Genomic DNA, 18,509 nt, shown 5'->3' with positions numbered 1-18,509 from the left:
TGTCAGATTTGGGCACTTAATTTTGTATTCTTGGTTTTTTTAAAAAAAAAACTATAGATCAGCTTTAATGGCAGTGAAGGGAGACGGAGGAGCAGAAGATATTCTGGATCAGATAGTGACTCTATCTCAGAAAGGAAACGTCCCAAAAAACGTGGAAGACCACGAACTATTCCACGGGAAAATATCAAAGGATTTAGTGATGCTGAGATTAGGAGGTAAGAACCAAAGTAAAAGATCTACATGTGGAAAGTAGCAAAAAAATTTCATTGGAATGTTATCAAAAAGTATGTAAAAGAACAAAATTCTCCTACATAACCAAAACATCATTTCAAAATTATTTCTAGTCAGTATGTATTTTTAGTTAATTGATAAGTTAATTGTTTAAATTATATTTTCTTTTCATTTGAAACAAGATCTCTTGATAATATTTTGTAGACATGTCTTAAATGAGATTTAGAGCTAAAACATGCAGTTAACCTATACGATTCTTTTGTTAGGTTTATCAAGAGTTACAAGAAATTTGGGGGTCCTCTTGAACGGTAAGCCTACCAGATAGTCAGAACTTTTACTTTTTCACAGTAGTGAAATATTAAACTGAAACTCAGTATTAATTATAACTGAGGTTCGGCTGGTTAGTAGTATAGCCAGCCAGGGTCTGAGGTGTCAAGCGGTTCCAGATAGGGTTGCACTTCTCTTGTAAAAACAGGATCATAACTTGAGGAAGTTGCCTATGGGAGGAGACTTGAGTTTCAAGAGTTGCATACAGTATCTTAACCAATTTGGCAGGTTTATTAGCTAGGACCTTTCCTGGAAAAAAAAATGTTATCACCATGCTGTAATCTCTAGGGTTGTATACTTCAAATCTTTGGATAGTTAAATCTGCAGATTGGGGCAATGTACAGACTATAGACATATATTTTTACCTATTTTATTTAAAATTGGAAGGGGGGGGGGGGGCGGCGGCGGCAGAACAAACAAGTAGGAAACAGAAAGCCAGTAGCCAAGAAGTGCACTTAGAGATTGGCAGTAAATACTCTTGGGTATCCTCTACAACCCCTGTCACCTGTATTAGCCACCAGGGAACTAATAAAGAAGAAGGGAGGAGGAGGAGTAGTTTGGATTTATATCCCCCCTTTCTACTGTAGGTGGGAGACATCTTAGATGGGTGTCTTCTCCACCAATAGCAAGGAGGCAGGAAGTAGTTTTAACTTTTAACGGGTCACTTCCCCTTCTTTGCCCTCGAGGCCATTTTCCGTCAGTATTTTTTCCTGCCTAGCAGGGAGGCTGTGCTTTTAGAGGCTCTCGCACTCTCAACTGTGTGTGTGTGATTTCTGGTACGCTTGTTACCGGCTTTTAGCGTAAATCTTCAGGCAACCAAAGGGGGAACTAAAAATCCCCCACAAACCTACTCCTGATCGAATTTGCCCGGAGGCAAAAAAGGCGGGAACGAGAAGATCCCGACCGTTTAAAATGGCGTCGGGCTCATTTACCCCGCCACGAGAAGACTTGCCTGGCCCGGTCGCAGAGCCGCACCAGAACCACAAAAGGGGCGAAGAAGCCCGCGACGGCCGAAACGGCCAAACAGAGTAAGGCAGCAGGGCGCGCGGAGGGACCTCCGGCGCCCAAGAAGGCAAAGAAAACCACGCTGCCGGGGAGCTTGACGCCTCACAAGGGCGCAGCCGCGAGCGGCGGCTCCCAGACGAGTCTCTCCTACCCTGACAGGGATTCGAGACACTCCGATCACCCCACCTTCGATTTCGACCGCTGAGGCGGCAGTAGAAGCGCATAGCCAGCAAGGGCAAGTACCGGGCCCCGGGAGAGCGGTGGGGAGGAAGCTTAAACGGAGCTCCAAGAAGCTCCAGGGCAAACTCAGTCTGCTAACAGTGAACTGATGGCCTGGCAACAGGCGCCCCCTGCTGCTTTTGCACAAATGCTGCAGGAACAAATTGAAAAAGTCTTGGACGCAAGGGTACAACGCGCCTTGGCCAGCAGACCTCAGTCTCAATTACTTAGAAATAAAAATACGGGGCCAGCCCCTTCCCATCGATATAGAGATCCTCTTGCTCTACAAGAGGAGGAGGAGGAAGAAAGTGAGAGGGAGATACAGGAGGAGGGGGATAGATTCTCAGATACGGAGGACCCAGTTACTGAAGCGGCTGAACAATCCCCACAATTCTTTAAACAGGAAGATATCCAATTATTGATAAAGAAAACGGTCTCGGCCCTGGCCCTGCACGACCAAGCAGACGCCGAAGAACCCCCTACCCCTGACCAAATTGACAAACCCTCAAAGCCCATCAAAGGCTTCCCTAAGGGAGACACCAGTTACTTTCCACAAGACTCAGAAGCCCAAAAGTTCTTCCCGGTGCCGGAATACTTTGTGAAGCGCATTCAGCGCGAATGGCTCAACCCCACTAACCGCAAGGGGCTGCCGCCATCTTATAAAAAAGTATACCTACTACCACAGCAATTTCATGCCATGTTAAAAGTCCCCTCAGTGGAGGCCCCAGTGGCAGTCCTGCATTCTGGGGCATTGGTGCCGAAGGAAGGAGACAGTAATATTAAGGACCCCTTAGACAGGAGATCAGAAGCTGCCCTACGCAGGTCCCACGACTGGCTGGCTGCCGCCATTAAGGCACTCACGCCCGCTTCCACTGTGTCCAGAGCGGCCATGGCCTGGCTTAAACGGATCCTAGAGATGATCCCTGCAGAAAACACAGCAATCAGAGAAGGGATTGAAAGGGTTTTCCTAGCTAATGCCTTCATAGCAGACGCAACACTAGACACGATTGCCATGGCGGCCAGAACAATGGCCTCTAACATGGTGGCCAGGCATAACGCCTGGCTGCGCCCATGGCAAGCCGACATACTTTCCAAGAATGCAGTAGCAGTCTACTCCTACTATGGGGAACACGTCTTTGGCAAGGAACTAGAACAGGTATCAATTCAAACGAAAGACCAAAAGAAAGCCATGCCGAAGACAGTCAGACAGGATAGGAACTCTGCCCAGGGAAATCGCACTACATTCATATCCCAGAAAACACTACCTAGGTTTAACAGGGAGACCAATCGTCCCGCATGGCACAATCAGAACTCCTTTCATGCCAAACCTACATTTAAGCCTTTCCACAAACAGGGAAAGCCCTTTAAACCAGGTGGAAACAAACAATGACTCCCGGGATATCCCGGTGGGGGGGCGGCTGTCCAACTTCCTCCCAACCTGGCAAGCCCGCGCATTACGTTCGACCACTGGACACAAGAGGTGATCGCAACGGGTTATGTAATCGAGTTTACCAGCTTCCCCCGACACCTCTTTGTCCCGTCCCCCCTTTCAGCGAACCCAGAAAAAGCCCAAAGAGCAAAAAATGCAGTACAACACCTCCTGCAAATTCGGGCAGTGGAACACGTTCCCCCACAGGAGAAATTCTTAGGAACCTATTCGCACTTTTTTACAGTCCCCAAGCGCAACGGGGACTGCAGGGCAGTGCTGAACCTAAGATACGTCAACCAATTCATTCGGCTCCCAAAATTCAAAATGGAATCACTGAGATCCATCGCTCTGGCCCTAAGACCAGAGGAATTCCTCACCTCCCTGGATCTCCGGGAGGCTTACCTACACATCCCCATCAATCCGGCCCACAGAAAATTCCTAAGGTTCACGGTAGGAAAAGCTCATTTTCAATTCCGAACATTACCGTTCGGGCTGGCCACAGCCCCCAGAACATTCTCCAAGGTTCTCATGGGGCCCATCATCCAGCTCAGGGAAGAGGGGATACACATCCACCCCTATTTAGACGACCTCCTAGTAAGATCAAAAACCAAACAACAAGGTCTGAGGGACATCGCCAGAGTACAGAAAACTTTTCAACATTACGGCTTTCTGGTAAACACGGAGAAAAGCTCCCTCATCCCAAGACAGAAATTAGAACACCTGGGAGCAATCATAGACTCCACAAAGAATGCACTGTTTATCCCACCGGAAAAAATCACAAGAATAATAAAGGCAACATCCACAATTCTGTCGGCGGCAAAACCACCGCTGCTTCAACTGGCAAGCCTACTGGGACTGTTTATATCGGTCATCGATCTCAACCAATGGGCAAGGCTACATGCAAGACCACTGCAACTCTTCTTAAGGCCATTTCAGCTCGACATCATCAGAAAAAGAGACAGAAGACTCCAATTGACATCGCAGGTCAGAGACAGCTTGAAGTGGTGGCTAAACAAAGACAACCTCCAACGGGGCAGATGCTACTTACACGACAAAAGGCCCCAAATCTTCACAGACTCGAGCCTATCGGGCTGGGGAGCGACACTCAATCAGAAATTCGTGCAAGGCAAGTGGTCCAAGCAGGAAGCGAGCCTTCCAATCAACTTGCTGGAGACGCGAGCAGTGTTCTTGGCACTACAACACTTTCAGAAGGAAATAACACTGCAGCACCTGATAGTGAGAACAGACAACATCTCAACCAAGATATACCTCAACAACCAGGGAGGGTCAAAATCCCCAAGGCTGCACAAGGAAGCGCTAAAGGTCCTCAACTGGGCGGAAAAACACCTCCTGTCTATAGAAGCCCAATACATCCGGGGAATACAAAACGACAAAGCAGACTGGCTAAGCAGGCAGCAAGTCCAGGAAAGCGAATGGAGGTTGAACCCAGAGGTATTCCAATGGATCTGCCGACGTCTCGGCCAACCCAAGGTAGACCTGTTTGCCACAGCGGAAAACAAGCAGCTGCAGCTCTTCATGTGCAGATACACTCACCAGAGTGCTCTGGAGGTGGATGCCATAGCGGCACCGTGGCCACAGGAACTCCTATACGCGTTCCCACCGTTCCCGCTCATCACGCGCCTTCTACGAAAAATAAGAGCGGAAAAGGCACAAGTCATACTCATCGTGCCAAAATGGCCCAGGAGACCGTGGTACTCCACAATCCTAGAGATGTCAGTAGAACCACCTTTACCACTACCGACGACAGCAGACCTTCTGACGCAAGGGCCTCTCTCACATCCGGACCCAGGCTGGCTCAAGCTGACCGCCTGGCGTGTGAACGGAGAAAATTGAGTCAGAGAGGCTACTCTGCGGCGGTAACTAATACCATCCTGGCAGCCCGCAGACGGTCAACTATCAACATCTACAATGCCTCATGGAGAACCTTCGCCCGTTGGTGCGCGGGTAGAGACTTGGACCCTGAGGCCCCTTCCATCCGCCACATATTACAGTTCCTGCAACAAGGATTCGAGAAGGGACTCCGTTGCGCCACACTGAGAAGACAGATCTCAGCAATATCGACGGTGTGTAGATCAGTAGAGGGCAACACAATTGCGAGCCACATAGACGTGGTGAACTTCTTAAGAGGTGTGAAACTCTCGCAACCACCGGTCATACACAGGTTTCCGTCATGGCGACTCCATGCGGTGCTCACGGCTCTGACCAAACACCCCTTCGAACCCATCCAAACTATCCCCCTGCGGTGGGTGAGAATGAAAACCTTGTTTCTCCTGGCCATTACCTCGGCACGTAGGGTCTCAGAGCTGAGAGCACTATCCATCAACACAAAATTCTGCATATTCCACAAAGATAAAGTGATACTGCGTCTGGACCCAGCCTTTGTACCAAAAGTTCTGTCCAAATTCCATCTTCAACAGGAAATCGTGGTGCCTAACTTCATGCCTAACCCCTCACATCCAAAAGAGAAGGAGTGGCATACTTCGGGGAGCCCTTCGGGGATCGGGCGGTATACAAATTAAATAAATAATAATAATAATAATACCCTAGACGTCCGGCGAGCACTCAAAGCGTTCATAATCAGGACTGAGGGCATACGCAAATCTGAAACCCTCTTCATCAACATTGCCTTGCCAAACATAGGGGCCCCTATGTCAACGGCGGCGATAAGCACCACACTCAAAGCTACCATCATAGAGGCCTACAAAGCGGCAGCACTTCCGATTCCACCGGGCATCACTGCACACTCTACCAGGAGTGCAGCAACCAACGCGGCATACCGCAACAGAGCCTCAGTGGAAGAGATATGTAAAGCCGCCACCTGGTCTTCGATTTCCACGTTCTCCAGACATTACAAACTGAACTCCCTAGCCGCTGCAGAGAAAGCATTCGGCCGGAGGGTGTTAGAACACATCATCGGGGAGTAATGAGACCCACCCTGGTTGGGGACACTGCTCGGGGAGGTCCCATCTAAGATGTCTCCCACCTACAGTAGAAGGATCCATTGAATACTTACTGTGAAGGGTCTTTCTACTGTAGGTAAGGGAGACATCTTGACCCCCCCTGGTCTCCATTATCCCCGATGCTAGCCTGAATGAATGAGTGTTTGAATTGAGAATTCGCTGAGCCTCATAAGTTATGTTTTTTATAGTTATTAGTGTTTCAAGTTATAGAACTGGTTAAACGGTCACTTCCAGATACCAACTACTAGGTCATGAGAATACTGACGGAAAATGGCCTCGAGGGCAAAGAAGGGGAAGTGACCCGTTAAAAGTTAAAACTACTTCCTGCCTCCTTGCTATTGGTGGAGAAGACACCCATCTAAGATGTCTCCCTTACCTACAGTAGAAAGACCCTTCACAGTAAGTATTCAATGGATCCTTCTCTCCTGTAGGAGACGCAAAGGGGCTTACAATCTCCTTGCCCTTCCCCCCTCACAACAAACGCCCTATGGCCGGGGTGGCAAACCTTTGGCCATTCTGGCAGGGGCTGATGGGAATTGTAGTCCATAACATCTGGAGTGCCAAAGGTTCGCCACCACTGCCCTATGAGGTGGGTGGGGCTGAGAGAGCTCCGAAAAGCTGTGACTAGCCCAAGGTCACACAACTGGCGTGTGTGGGAGTGTACAGGCTAATCTGAATTCCCCAGATAAGCCTCCACAACTCTAGCGGCAGAGCTGGGAATCAAACCACTTAGCCACTACTCCACTGGTGCTGCTAAAGATGCACTTTGATTGCTTATTTCCTCATTAAAAGAATTATGCAAATGTCTAGCATTGATGTATTTTCTGTATTTTGATTTTGAAGGCATGTGTTATATATGGAGACAAGAGCTGTAATACTTGTGTTCTGTTACAGGTTGGATGCAATAGCTAGAGATGCTGAGCTAGTGGATAAATCTGAGATAGACCTTAGACGACTTGGAGAGCTAGTTCATAATGGATGTATCAAGGCTTTAAAGGACAGCTCATCTGGACAAGAAAGAGCAGGTATAGTTAGCTTGAAAAAAATCTGAAAAACTTCAGCAGATTCTGAGAGCAACAAGAAAGAGTTTGCACAATTTTTTTTCTATCTGCATATGTAGTTGCCACTTTTGGCATCTCCTGAGTGAACAAACATAAAGTCTTATAGCTGATACCCACTGCACTTAAGCCAGCCAATTCTGTGAGCCATATCCATGTGTAATCATGGTTTATATTAGTGCAAAAATAGGGACAATTTGGACTAATCGTGCAGTTAAAAGTGTTTTGTAGATTAAAGCCCTAAAAGTCTGAAAGGATCAGGCAACTTCCTCAGCAGTTTCCATTCCACTGAAACTAATTGGTTCAGGGTTGAGAAGCTTAATATTCTTGAATTCTGTATAAAACATGCTATGTCCTGCTGCTTACAATATCATGCAAAATTAAACTTGTTGTTTCAGGATGTTAGGAAAGGCAAACATAGGCCAAACAGGAGATGGAGCAACATGCACTTTGTGTCACAGGTCACAAAATAATATTTACCTAAACTGTATTCTTGTTTTAAGGTGGCAGACTTGGCAAAGTTAAAGGCCCAACTTTCCGAATATCAGGAGTGCAGGTAAACGCAAAACTAGTCATCTCACATGAAGAAGAGCTAGCACCATTGCAAAAATCCATTCCTTCAGATCCGGAGGAAAGGAAGAGGTTAGTTAATGACTTTGGTTTGTGATATGCGATAGAATCCTATTAGCATGGTGTTTAATAAATTAGGCTTTCGAAGATGGCATCGTGCGAGTAGCTGCTGAGAGAGGCTCTCTGCGTACTGGCAGTCAACATGTTTTATTTTGCTACTACTGTTAGTATAATAATTTAAAATGTTTCTCGCACATACACCAGTGTGAAGTAGTTGTTTAGAATGTTGGTCTAGCCCTGAGGGAGCCACATTCAAATCTTTCTTTGCCATGAAACTTCTTCGGTGGCCTTGAGCCTATCACTCTTTCTCAGCTGAACCTAACTTAGAGGGTTGTTAGCATAAAATGGAGGAAGGGAGAATCATGTGTGCTACCTTGAAGGAAGGAGGTGATAACAATGAACTTAAAAGGTCCACTGCCCCTTAATTCTGTCACAACATATTCTCTAACTAGCCCCTGGTTGTTGCCACTGCTATCCAAACTTGTAGAGAGATCTTTCAATATTTTGTAATTCTGTAAACCCTGTTCTGCACCTTTTAAAGAAATAGTGGTAAAAGCTGATGAGTTTGTGCTCTACTTTTCATTTAGATACACCATACCTTGTCATACTAAGGCAGCTCATTTTGATATCAATTGGGGAAAAGAAGATGATTCCAATCTTCTAATAGGCATCTATGAATATGGATATGGTAGCTGGGAAATGATAAAAATGGATCCAGATCTCAACTTGACACAAAAGGTAAGTCCTATTTTCCATCTTTTCACCATACTGTTACTCAGGAGATGACTGTGTGAAGATCAGTGGAATATCTGTATTTTGGGAAGGTGATATAGATTATTTGCCCTCTTAAGGCACATTTTCTGGAATAATTTCTTCCTTTTAGTCATATTTCTGTGAAGTTTTGTTCCTCTTTGCTGATGCATTATGCACTGAAAGAGAGCTTTCTTGAGACTGGAGTGAGTCATGCAGTAGAAACCAGGCCAGCCGGTGATAAAGTGATAAAAACTAAATAAGTAGATAAAACTTTAAACACAATCAAAACTAAAACACAATCAGATCAAGCACATCAGAAAGCCAGCAGGTCTAATATCTTCAGGAGCAGCAGTGGCATAGGAGGTTAAGAGCTCGTGTATCTAATCTGGAGGAACCGGGTTTGATTCCCAGCTCTGCCGCCTGAGCTGTGGAGGCTTATCTGGGGAATTCAGATTAGTCTGTGCACTCCCACACACGCCAGCTAGGTGACCTTGGGCTAGTCACAGCTTTTCAGAGCTCTCTCAGCCCACCCACTTCACAGGGTGTTTGTTGTGAGGGGGAAAGGACAAGGAGATTGTAAGCCCCTTTGAGTCTCCTACAGGAGAGAAAGGGGGGGGATATAAATCCAAACTCTTCTTCTTCTTCTTCTTCAATGCAGAAAAAAAAGCAGAGAGCAAGAAATCTTAAAACAAACCAACCATTCTTCTGATTGGGCAGGAGAATATCTTGAAGAGAAGAGTAGAGTTTTGGATTTATATCCCCCCTTTCTCTCCTGCAGGAGACTCAAAGGGGCTGACAATCTCCTTGCCCTTCCCCCCTCACAACAAACACCCTGTGAGGTGGGTGGGGCTGAGAGAGCTCCGAGAAGCTGTGACTAGCCCAAGGTCACCCAGCTGGCGTGTGTGGTAGTGCACAGGCTAATCTGAATTCCCCAGATAAGCCTCCACAGCTCAGGTGGCGGAGCTGGGAATCAAACCCAGTTCCTCCAGATTAGATACACGAGCTCTTAACCTCCTACGCCACTGCTGCTCCTTGCTCGGGTGATTACCACCCCTTCCTTTAGGAAGGCTGGAACTGATTTCACTTTTGCTTCCTGTTCTTGCATGGGAGTCACCCATCTTCAATTGTTTTCCTGCCGCAGACAGAAAGAGCAGGATTAGGTTCTTCTTTCCTGCTAGATTTCAATGCCTTTTTTCCACTCTTCCTTCTTATTCCCATTTTATTTCTTCCTTATCTTAATCCTCAGCTTTTAGCAATAATCCTTGCTGAAAGACAAAGTTTAGGAGAGAGTAGGGAGATTAATTACCAAAGAGCACCTGATTCCCTTCAAAACCAACCATGGCAGGAAACAACCTTAATGATGGATTCTTATCCAAACCAGAGCTGGAAGCCCCCTAACAGCCTCTTGAGCCTGCAGCTCACCCAGGAACTGTAAGATCAGTCCACCCTGAGGCTGGAGCTGGTGCGTGAAGTGAGAACGCAAGAGGAATCTTAAAACAAACCAGCCATTCCATGCATAATAGATGTAAAAGTAGAATTGAAAAACCCATCAACATGAATATTTGATAAGTGCTGAAAACTCAGGTGACTCTGTGTTAGACAAATGGGTATAGCCGGGGACCACAACTGAAAAAGCTCTGTCCGTCATCACACCCCTCACTTCAGAAAGTAGGGACAGGCAAAGTACAACATCCAAAGAAAACGTCAACAAACAGCAATTTCATAGGTATCCTTTAGATACCCTGGTTCAAGACATTTTAGGGCTTTAAAGGTCATAGTGAGCACTTCGACTTGGGACTGAAAATCAGTTCTTCTAGAACTGGTGAGAACCACCTCATTTTTGTACTCATTGAATCTTAAGTACCGTTATTCAAAATAGTCCCTGTGTCAGGCCTGTCATGTGAATAACCTCCCATATGTATGAAATTTGGAACATGAGTTCTTGGGCCAAGTCTATAAGAGGCATTCTGGGGTAGAATATAGGTAGGTTTCAAGCACCAAGTTATAGAATTAAATTGGACGTAAATTCAGCATTCTTTCCCAGTCTGTTACTATTTATCAAGGTGATGAAACTCTGAATATCCTTTTGAGAAAACATTTGAAATTGCATTTTCAGATTCTACCAGATGATCCAGATAAAAAGCCCCAGGCCAAGCAGTTGCAGACTCGTGCAGACTACCTCATAAAATTACTCAATAAGGATATTGCGAGGAAAGAAGCACAAAGACTTTCTGGAGCAGTAAGTAATTGCACTATCAGAGGAAATAAATTGCACTATTTCCTGAGACTTCATCTTATCTAGATCTGATATATATGTACAGCATGTATTCCATCTTGCAATTAAATGCAAGACTATATTCACATAAGTATATCAAATTAATTTTATAAGTATGTTTTTTATTCTTTCTGCTTGTGTTTATGTACTTAGCTGGAAGAATAACTCAAGAAAGAAGCATTAGTGCTAAGACAATCTTAAAAATAATTTCATATGTTGAATTTTTTTGATAATTAGGGAGGCTCAAAGAGGCGAAAAATGAAGATCAAGAAGAACAAAATGGTAAAAGCAAAAATGAAAGCGGAAATAAAAAGTGATTCTTCACCACCTCCTTCAGATAAATCTGAAGAAGAAGCGGAGGATAGCAAGGTAAATATATCATAATTGTATTTGTAAAAATCACAATTTCAGTGTTGTAATGTACCATTTTGAAATTTTGTCACTCAGATAATGTCCATTTTGCAAACTGAAGACAAAGGCACAGAGAATGGTAGATTACCGGAAGCTGTTCAATGACTTTTTGGCTGAGATTTGATTTCAATTAGTAATTTTCTGATTTATAACGCAGATTCTGAAGCCTGATTGGTTACCTCCTGTCTGAACTAAAACAACTGTGTATAGAAAGAAACCAAAATATTATTGCTCAGACAACTTTAAGTTTTCTTTTATCCATTTTACTGAATTAGAAATAGTTTTTAGAGCTATCCATGCTGATGGTACTACTTATATGCATTTCTGTCTATATAATAGCATTTGGCAAATTTGCTGGTCTAAATGCTGTTGTTAATTTCTCAGTGCTGACCAGCATTGGACATGAATTGAAACTTTACATTGGAATGCTTCATCTCCTGTGGGTGGAAGGTTATCCTTGTCTGGGTTTTGCCTCATCCTTGCTCCATGGGCAAGGCATATGCAGCTTTTTTGCAAAGGCTTCCGAAGTTGGCACTCCACCTCTCCAGTCTGTGGCCTGTCCACTCTGTGAGTGGTCAAATTTACAGCTCTCTTGCCTTGGTAAGGGATTAGAAATCATCTTCAACTCTTTGCTTCTCTTGTTCTCTAGCAGCAGTGCCTGCAACAAAAAAGGGGGGAAAGCTGTCTCAGATAGTGCATTTCCAGGCACCTTCTACAGCAGGGCCTTTGAAACAGAACAGCAGAACCTTATCCTTCGCACCTCTAGCTCAAACTCTCTGACAACTCCAACCACTGCTCTCCAATCTCTTGCTGAGGCCTGCCAGAGATGGGTATGAGCAGAATGCTCATGCTGAGGCTTCAGGGGCAGACAGGATTGCTAGCAGAAGCTGTATTAAGATCGTCTCTCTCAGAGTCAGCATGGTGTAATGGTTAAGAGCAGTGGACTCTAATCTGAAGAACCAAGTTGGATTCCCCACTCCTCCACATGAAGGCTGCTGGGTGACCTTGGGCTAGTCACAGTTCTCCCAGAACTCTCTCAGCCCCATCTATCTCACAAGGTGCCTATTATTGGCTGAGAGGGTGATTGTAAGCCACTGTGAGACTTCTTATGGTAGAAAACAGCAGGATATTAAAAACAGCTCTTCTTGTCAAGACCAGAAGGCCATGACAAGTATCACTGCCAAGAGCATATTCCCCCTCCCCCAATTTCTGGCTTCCTAAGTTCTGGCAAGCCCCAATGATATCAACTTATTCAAGCAGTAGAATCATTTCCTGACAACAACATATTTTTCAGAACCTTCTCTATTTTATTTGTTGTACCCAAGAAAAATGGGAATTCTGGACCTAAAGTTGTAAGAAAGAAGAAATTCCAAGTGGAAACTCTCTGATCCATAGTGGAGTCTCTCTACACAAGGGATTTCCTAGCTTCCATAGATCTCAATGAGGTATACTGCCCCAATACATACCAACTCCAGACAGTACAGTCAGTTTGCATAAGATCAACAGCGCTTTCAGTGAAGAGTTATTCCTTTTGGTCTGTCCTCCCCTTGAGTTTTCACTGTGTCAGTGGTTAAAATAATGGCTCATCTCAGGCTTGAGGGTGTGCACATTTGTCCTTATGTGGATGATCTATTAATCAGGTCATTATTCAAATCATAGGTCCTCTGGGACATCCAAACTACAAGCCCACCACTTTCATGGGTTCCTGTTGAACCAGCTCAAGAGTATTCTCACAATCATCTTGAGGTACATTGTTTGGCAAGCTCAGTCCTGTCTTTATCAGAAGATTGTTACCTCAAACTCAGAGAAAGCGTACAACATAAACCAAGTGGTGCTAAGAGTGATCAGACTCACACATATCTCCTTACAACATGCAACAGAGCAATTTTATATTCTGGTCCTCACCAACATGATAGCGAAGGTGCAGGTCAGCCATCAGGGAGGCACAAGATCTTGATCTGTAACAGAAGTAAGCAACCCATCATAAGGAACATGACTGGCGCAAGTTAGACATTGGGAGGGCTCCCTACATCTGCATTAAGAAAACCAAAGTCTATATCTTCAGATGCTCTCTTTGTTTCTTTCTTACCCTATTCCACAGGGAAAACTCATCATCATCTGCCATAGCCAGGTGGATTAAGGCGTGCATCTCCCTCATTCATGACATACAGCACCTTCTGCTGCCCTCCAAAGTGTCAGCCCATTCTAGAAGAGTGGCCTCTACATCTGCAGCTCTTTCCACCAGTGAATTGATTGCAGAAACATGTAGGGCAGCATCTTGGGCATCAGCCTCTACTTTTGTGAGGCGTTATAAAATGGATACTTTTGCTTCAGCAGAGGCGGTGTGTGGCAGATGAATGCTCCAAAGGGTGGTTCCTGAGTAATTCCTCTTCTCTTTCCTATACCCATCTGGGAGAAGGAAGCTTTTCAATATCTCACGCAACGATACCTTCTCCCACTGATTGGAAAATGAAACATTGGACAAACAGTGAAGGTTTATTCTCATCAGTACATGGGTAGGTATCCTTACCACCCTAATTGGCCAGGGAGCAATCAGAGATGAACTAATCAGGCCAGAGAGTCTTCATGGAACCATTGTTCTGTTCTTCATTGTGACAGTATATCAGTTGTGGGCAGAATAGGCTGATATGCTAAGAGAGCTATGCCAAGGTGAAGCCATCTTCTCTGAAGCTTGGCAGGATGTGAGTTGGGGAGATAGAGTACCTTCTCAGGTTAAGTGGAAGGCTTTAAAAAAACATAAGCCCTTCCCGTGGAGCAAAAAGGAGGCACAACCACAAGCATAGCTTCCCATTTATTGATGAGAAGAAATCTTCATGGTAAGTCCAATGTTTCATTCTCACCCCTCCCTCAATATATAATACTGACGCATGAGAGAAGAATGAATAGATACTTGTGCACAACCTGCAAAAGGATGGAAGAATAGTTCAAAAGAAGTGATTGAGTAATGAGCCCATATAATTTGTTTCCATCTGAACTTTGCATTGTGCTTGTATATTTTAGGATGAGGTGGCTTCAGTAAAACATCAAAATAAAAAGATAAAAACAGAAAAAGAAAATGAAGAAAATCTTGATGCAGATCCTGGCATGAAAAGGGAGACAGATGAAAAAAGAGAGATGAAGGAAAACAAGAGGGATCTTAAAAAGGAGAAAAAAGAAAAAGAGGACAAGAAAGAATTAAGGGAAAAAGACATGAAAGAAAAGAGGGAAAGCAAAGTAAAAGATTACAGTCAGAGAGAAAAAGAAGCAAAGGAAGAAAAGGTAATTGAGTTATCCCAGTCACCCATCCACCAGTGGACTCATTGTATTTTATTACTTCTGTTTTTATATCTCAGTTTGCATAAAGGGGAGATAAAGTCTACACAGACGTGTATATTCCTATTTTCTTGTTTAAATTATTCTGTATTCTTATTTCTGGCACAGTCTATTTAGGAATTGGTTTTCTTTTGTTTTTAATTGATAGGCAAATGAGTCCAAATCTGATAGCAAAGACAAACCCAAGAAAACACCATCTCCTGATACTCCTGTTCATATAACAGCAAGTAGTGAACCTGTTCCTATTTCTGAAGAATCTGAAGAGCTGGATCAGAAGACATTCAGTATAGTAAGACTTTCATTCTTTGCTGCTAATGAATTTTACCAGTGCTTTGTTCTTAGGAAGCACAAACTAACTGAAGATATTGTGAAAAATGTGACTCACAGTCTGTCACATTAGGAAAGGGACCAGCAACTTGCAGCTCCTAGCCAAAATCTTACCCAGGAAGGGAAATGTGTGGCCTCTCAGAGGCTGTAAAAAAATGGTAGCTGTAAACTATACTTGGCCTCAGAATACTTGATTTGAGGCTTTAGCATTCCACACTCATTTCATTTTGAAATCAGCCATTTGGTAAGCTAATTGCTGAATAACGTTCAATAAATGTCATATTGTTTGCTGATCAAATTTGAGCTTGTTTCATAGTTATTTAACGTTGTAGGTGTATTCTCAGGAAAATAACATAGTATTGAATAGAATACTATTCAACAAATGGCTTTTTTTGAGAAATAAGCCTGATATTCCATTTATTTCCAAAAGACAATTGAATTATATGTTTAGAGCAAACATTCTGTCCTGCGCCCGGGGCAGGGTCCCCGCCGGGACCCCGGATGCCAACCCACCTTCCCCTGCCCGGATGTTGGAACTACCGGCTTCACTCCCGTTGTCCGGGGAGTGGACTAAGTGGGACAGCCGCTTTAACCACAGCTTGTGCCAGCTGCCCACCACTGACCCAGGGACCGCAAGAACCCAGGCAGGGAGAGTAAGCTATCCTCCCTGCCTGCCTGAGGACTGCTGACTTCTGCCGGCCTTCCAGTCCCTGCCCTCCCCGTCCGTTCACTAACTCTCCTCCTTTCCAACGTCTCCCTCCCTGAAGCCGTCACCCTTTTCCTCCGTCCTCCCCCCTCTCCTCCTTGCTGTTCCTCCACGTTTTCTCCTTCTTCTTCCTCCCCGTGCGCACACACCCTCCTTCCCTCCTTCGCACCTGTCCTTTTTTCTGTGGTGCCGAGGTTCCTCCCTTTTATCCCCTCTGTCGCCCACCTCTGGCTTGAAAACCCCGCCCCCGCACTCAGCCCGACTGGGCTCAGCTGGCCGGGCTCGTCTGGCCCGGCCTCTCCGGCGTGCCGCTTCCCGCCGCCGTGATCTTCACCGGCCCGGACGGACGGCCAGGCCGCAGGTGAGACGGCAGGGAGTCGCTCCGCCCCCTCGTCGCGCTGGCGACCGGAGGCGGCCATCCGCGGCGGGCCGGGGCGCGAGTCCTGGGAGGCGGCCGCCCGCGGCGGGTCGGGCCGCAAGTCCGGGGAGGGGGTGGGGGCTACCCCCGCTCCCGGATACATTCTATAAAAGGAAGACTTAAAGTTTTATCAGGATTTTCAAGTTTCCTCTAAAAAATATTGTTTTTTTGATAGATTATATGATGGAATTTTATTCCCTGAATTGTATGGTATTGTTTTATTATTTTTACAGTGCAAAGAAAAAATGAGGCCTGTCAAAGCAGCTCTGAAGCAGCTGGATAGACCTGAGAAAGGTCTTTCAGAAAGAGAACAGTTGGAGCATACTAGACAGTGTCTTATCAAAATTGGGGATCATATAACTGAATGCTTAAAAGAATACACAAATCCTGAGCAAATTAAACAGTGGAGAAAGTAAGTAAACTCCAAAGGAGGGGGCAGATGTTAAAAATTTTCTGGGTTTTTAGCACTATTTATTAACAGTATTTGTGGATAATAGCTATAACAGAAATAGCATATTTTAAAAACATGAACAAAACATTATAAAATCATGAACGAAAAGAAATACTAATTATAACAGTTATCAGTGGTGTTCCCAAATAGGCACACTGAATCAATGGGCGTTGGGTGGTTGGAAAGATATTTAAAATGCTCTGTGTTTTACTTCTTAAGAAACCAGAATAGAGCTTTATTCAAAAATCCTTTCCTGCATTCGCTGCTTAGATTTTTCAGTGAATTCAAAAAGGGTAGCCGTCTGCTTGTGAAATTAGTTGTGTGAAATGAATTAGTTACAGTTTTGGACTGGGGGGAGATTTTGTGCAGGATCAAAAGGTCCCAACTCTTAAAATACCATTTTTTAAATCAAGATAATTGTTATCTTTTCCCTACATGTTGCAACTTAGAATTTAGCGGCTATCAAGAGCAATTAAATTAGTTCCAATATTATTTGGGATATTGTTTTACAATCAAACATTTCCAATAAAACTATAGATGTTTTTAAATGTATCTTCTATCCTGTAATGTTCTGTATCTAAGTTGATACTTTTCCCCATAATGGTAAGAACTTGAAGCAGTGCCACCAACAATACTAAAAAGAGTTGACACCACCACAGCCTTTCCAACATAAGTGGGGCATTGGGGCAGGATGCAGGTCAATTTCAGAGGTGTCGGAAATCATCTTGTCATAATCTTGTATGGTAAAGATAATCCCCAGGTCATTACTGACACATGAGGTGATGTCATTACTGACACACGAGTGCCTTTTTTTTTAAAAGAGTGGGGCAGTATACCTGGGATAGGCACAGTGCTGAAGAGAAGTCATACATTGACCCTGTTCACAATATAAAAGTGTTCTGTAAAGGTTTGTCTCAGAATGAAAGAAGAATGAGACTTTGAGAAGGAAAATGAAGTTTTGCTACTGTATCATAATGCAGTCTGTACTTTCGCCACCAGATGGAGGTTGCATTCTGTCAAATCACTATTGTCATCTTCCAGATTTGGTGAAAACATGTTCAAAATGTAGCCAGACAGGTTTATTATATGGTCAACAGACTTTTCAGCAGTATGTATGTGTTTCTCAGCAAGAAGGGTAACCAGCTGTTCAGCTAAATGGCTTCTTACCATAGCTCACACTGGAGCAATTACATTCTCTAACTCTTCTATAATCATTACACAGGAACAGTACATGGGATACTGTGTCTAACTCCCCTATGGCACAAGGTTGATCATTTGAAGTGATGGGCAAATGGAAAAGCTGTCCTGTATTTTGGTACACATAGAGTTTTTAAACAGCTTGCACATTTCTTAAATATTGGAAAGTTTAGACCTAAGGGTAAAGCTCTCCTTTACCCTTTAAGTGTAAAGGATTCAATGGTGTTGATGGTGAAGTAACCTTGAGTGCATTCCACAGCCCGGGCGATGGGCCAGATGCATCGGCGAAGACTTTATCTTTGCGCGGGAGATGAAGCCTCTGTTCCCATGGGAAGCAGGAAGGGGGGATGGGGTGCCTGGTATTATAACCTGTGCTTCTGGCGGGAAGTGTCATTCCTGCCACTGCGTGTACTTGAGCTTTCTAAGATGTCTTAATAAATGGACTTTTACTCCCAAAGCCTTTTATTTCTGCGTCTATGGAATTCCTTACATTGTGGCAGGAATCTTAATTCATCTATATTCTTGTGCAGTGGACCTCTTGTCTTGCGATGGAGAGGTTGAATTTTACTGCGGAAGGTGCGGTAGCCCCCAAAGAGGGCTCCGACCTTTCCCTTCTGGATCTGGAGGAACCAGCAGGAGAAGCGGCCTGCGCTGGTGGCTCTTTCCGTCCTCGTATCAGCACGAGTCTTCCTTTACTCCGTTGGAACGAGGGACGTGGCGCCTTGACCATGGGGACTTCCGTGAGTCGTTTGGGGCGC

At 44.6% G+C, this 18,509-nt stretch overlaps 1 protein-coding gene across 2 annotated transcripts in view; it reads left to right on the top strand.

Moving 5' to 3' along the window:
- CHD1 (chromodomain helicase DNA binding protein 1) overlaps window positions 1–18,509 on the top strand; it is an 85,657-nt gene that overhangs the window by 52,164 nt on the left and 14,984 nt on the right. For both annotated transcript variants that reach the window (XM_048502938.1, XM_048502937.1), the window contains exons 24-33: window positions 58–215; window positions 498–539; window positions 7,087–7,217; window positions 7,754–7,892; window positions 8,468–8,618; window positions 10,750–10,872; window positions 11,146–11,277; window positions 14,341–14,598; window positions 14,801–14,941; window positions 16,337–16,515. In XM_048502938.1, coding sequence (XP_048358895.1) covers window positions 58–215; window positions 498–539; window positions 7,087–7,217; window positions 7,754–7,892; window positions 8,468–8,618; window positions 10,750–10,872; window positions 11,146–11,277; window positions 14,341–14,598; window positions 14,801–14,941; window positions 16,337–16,515 — 1,454 coding nt within the window. The remainder of the gene's footprint in view (window positions 1–57; window positions 216–497; window positions 540–7,086; window positions 7,218–7,753; window positions 7,893–8,467; window positions 8,619–10,749; window positions 10,873–11,145; window positions 11,278–14,340; window positions 14,599–14,800; window positions 14,942–16,336; window positions 16,516–18,509) is intronic.

The sequence above is a fragment of the Sphaerodactylus townsendi genome, linkage group LG07 (assembly GCF_021028975.2).
Source record: "Sphaerodactylus townsendi isolate TG3544 linkage group LG07, MPM_Stown_v2.3, whole genome shotgun sequence".
NCBI lineage: Eukaryota > Metazoa > Chordata > Lepidosauria > Squamata > Sphaerodactylidae > Sphaerodactylus > Sphaerodactylus townsendi.
The sequence above is the reverse complement of the archived record's forward strand: the minus strand, read 5'-3'. Positions and strand labels throughout refer to the sequence as shown.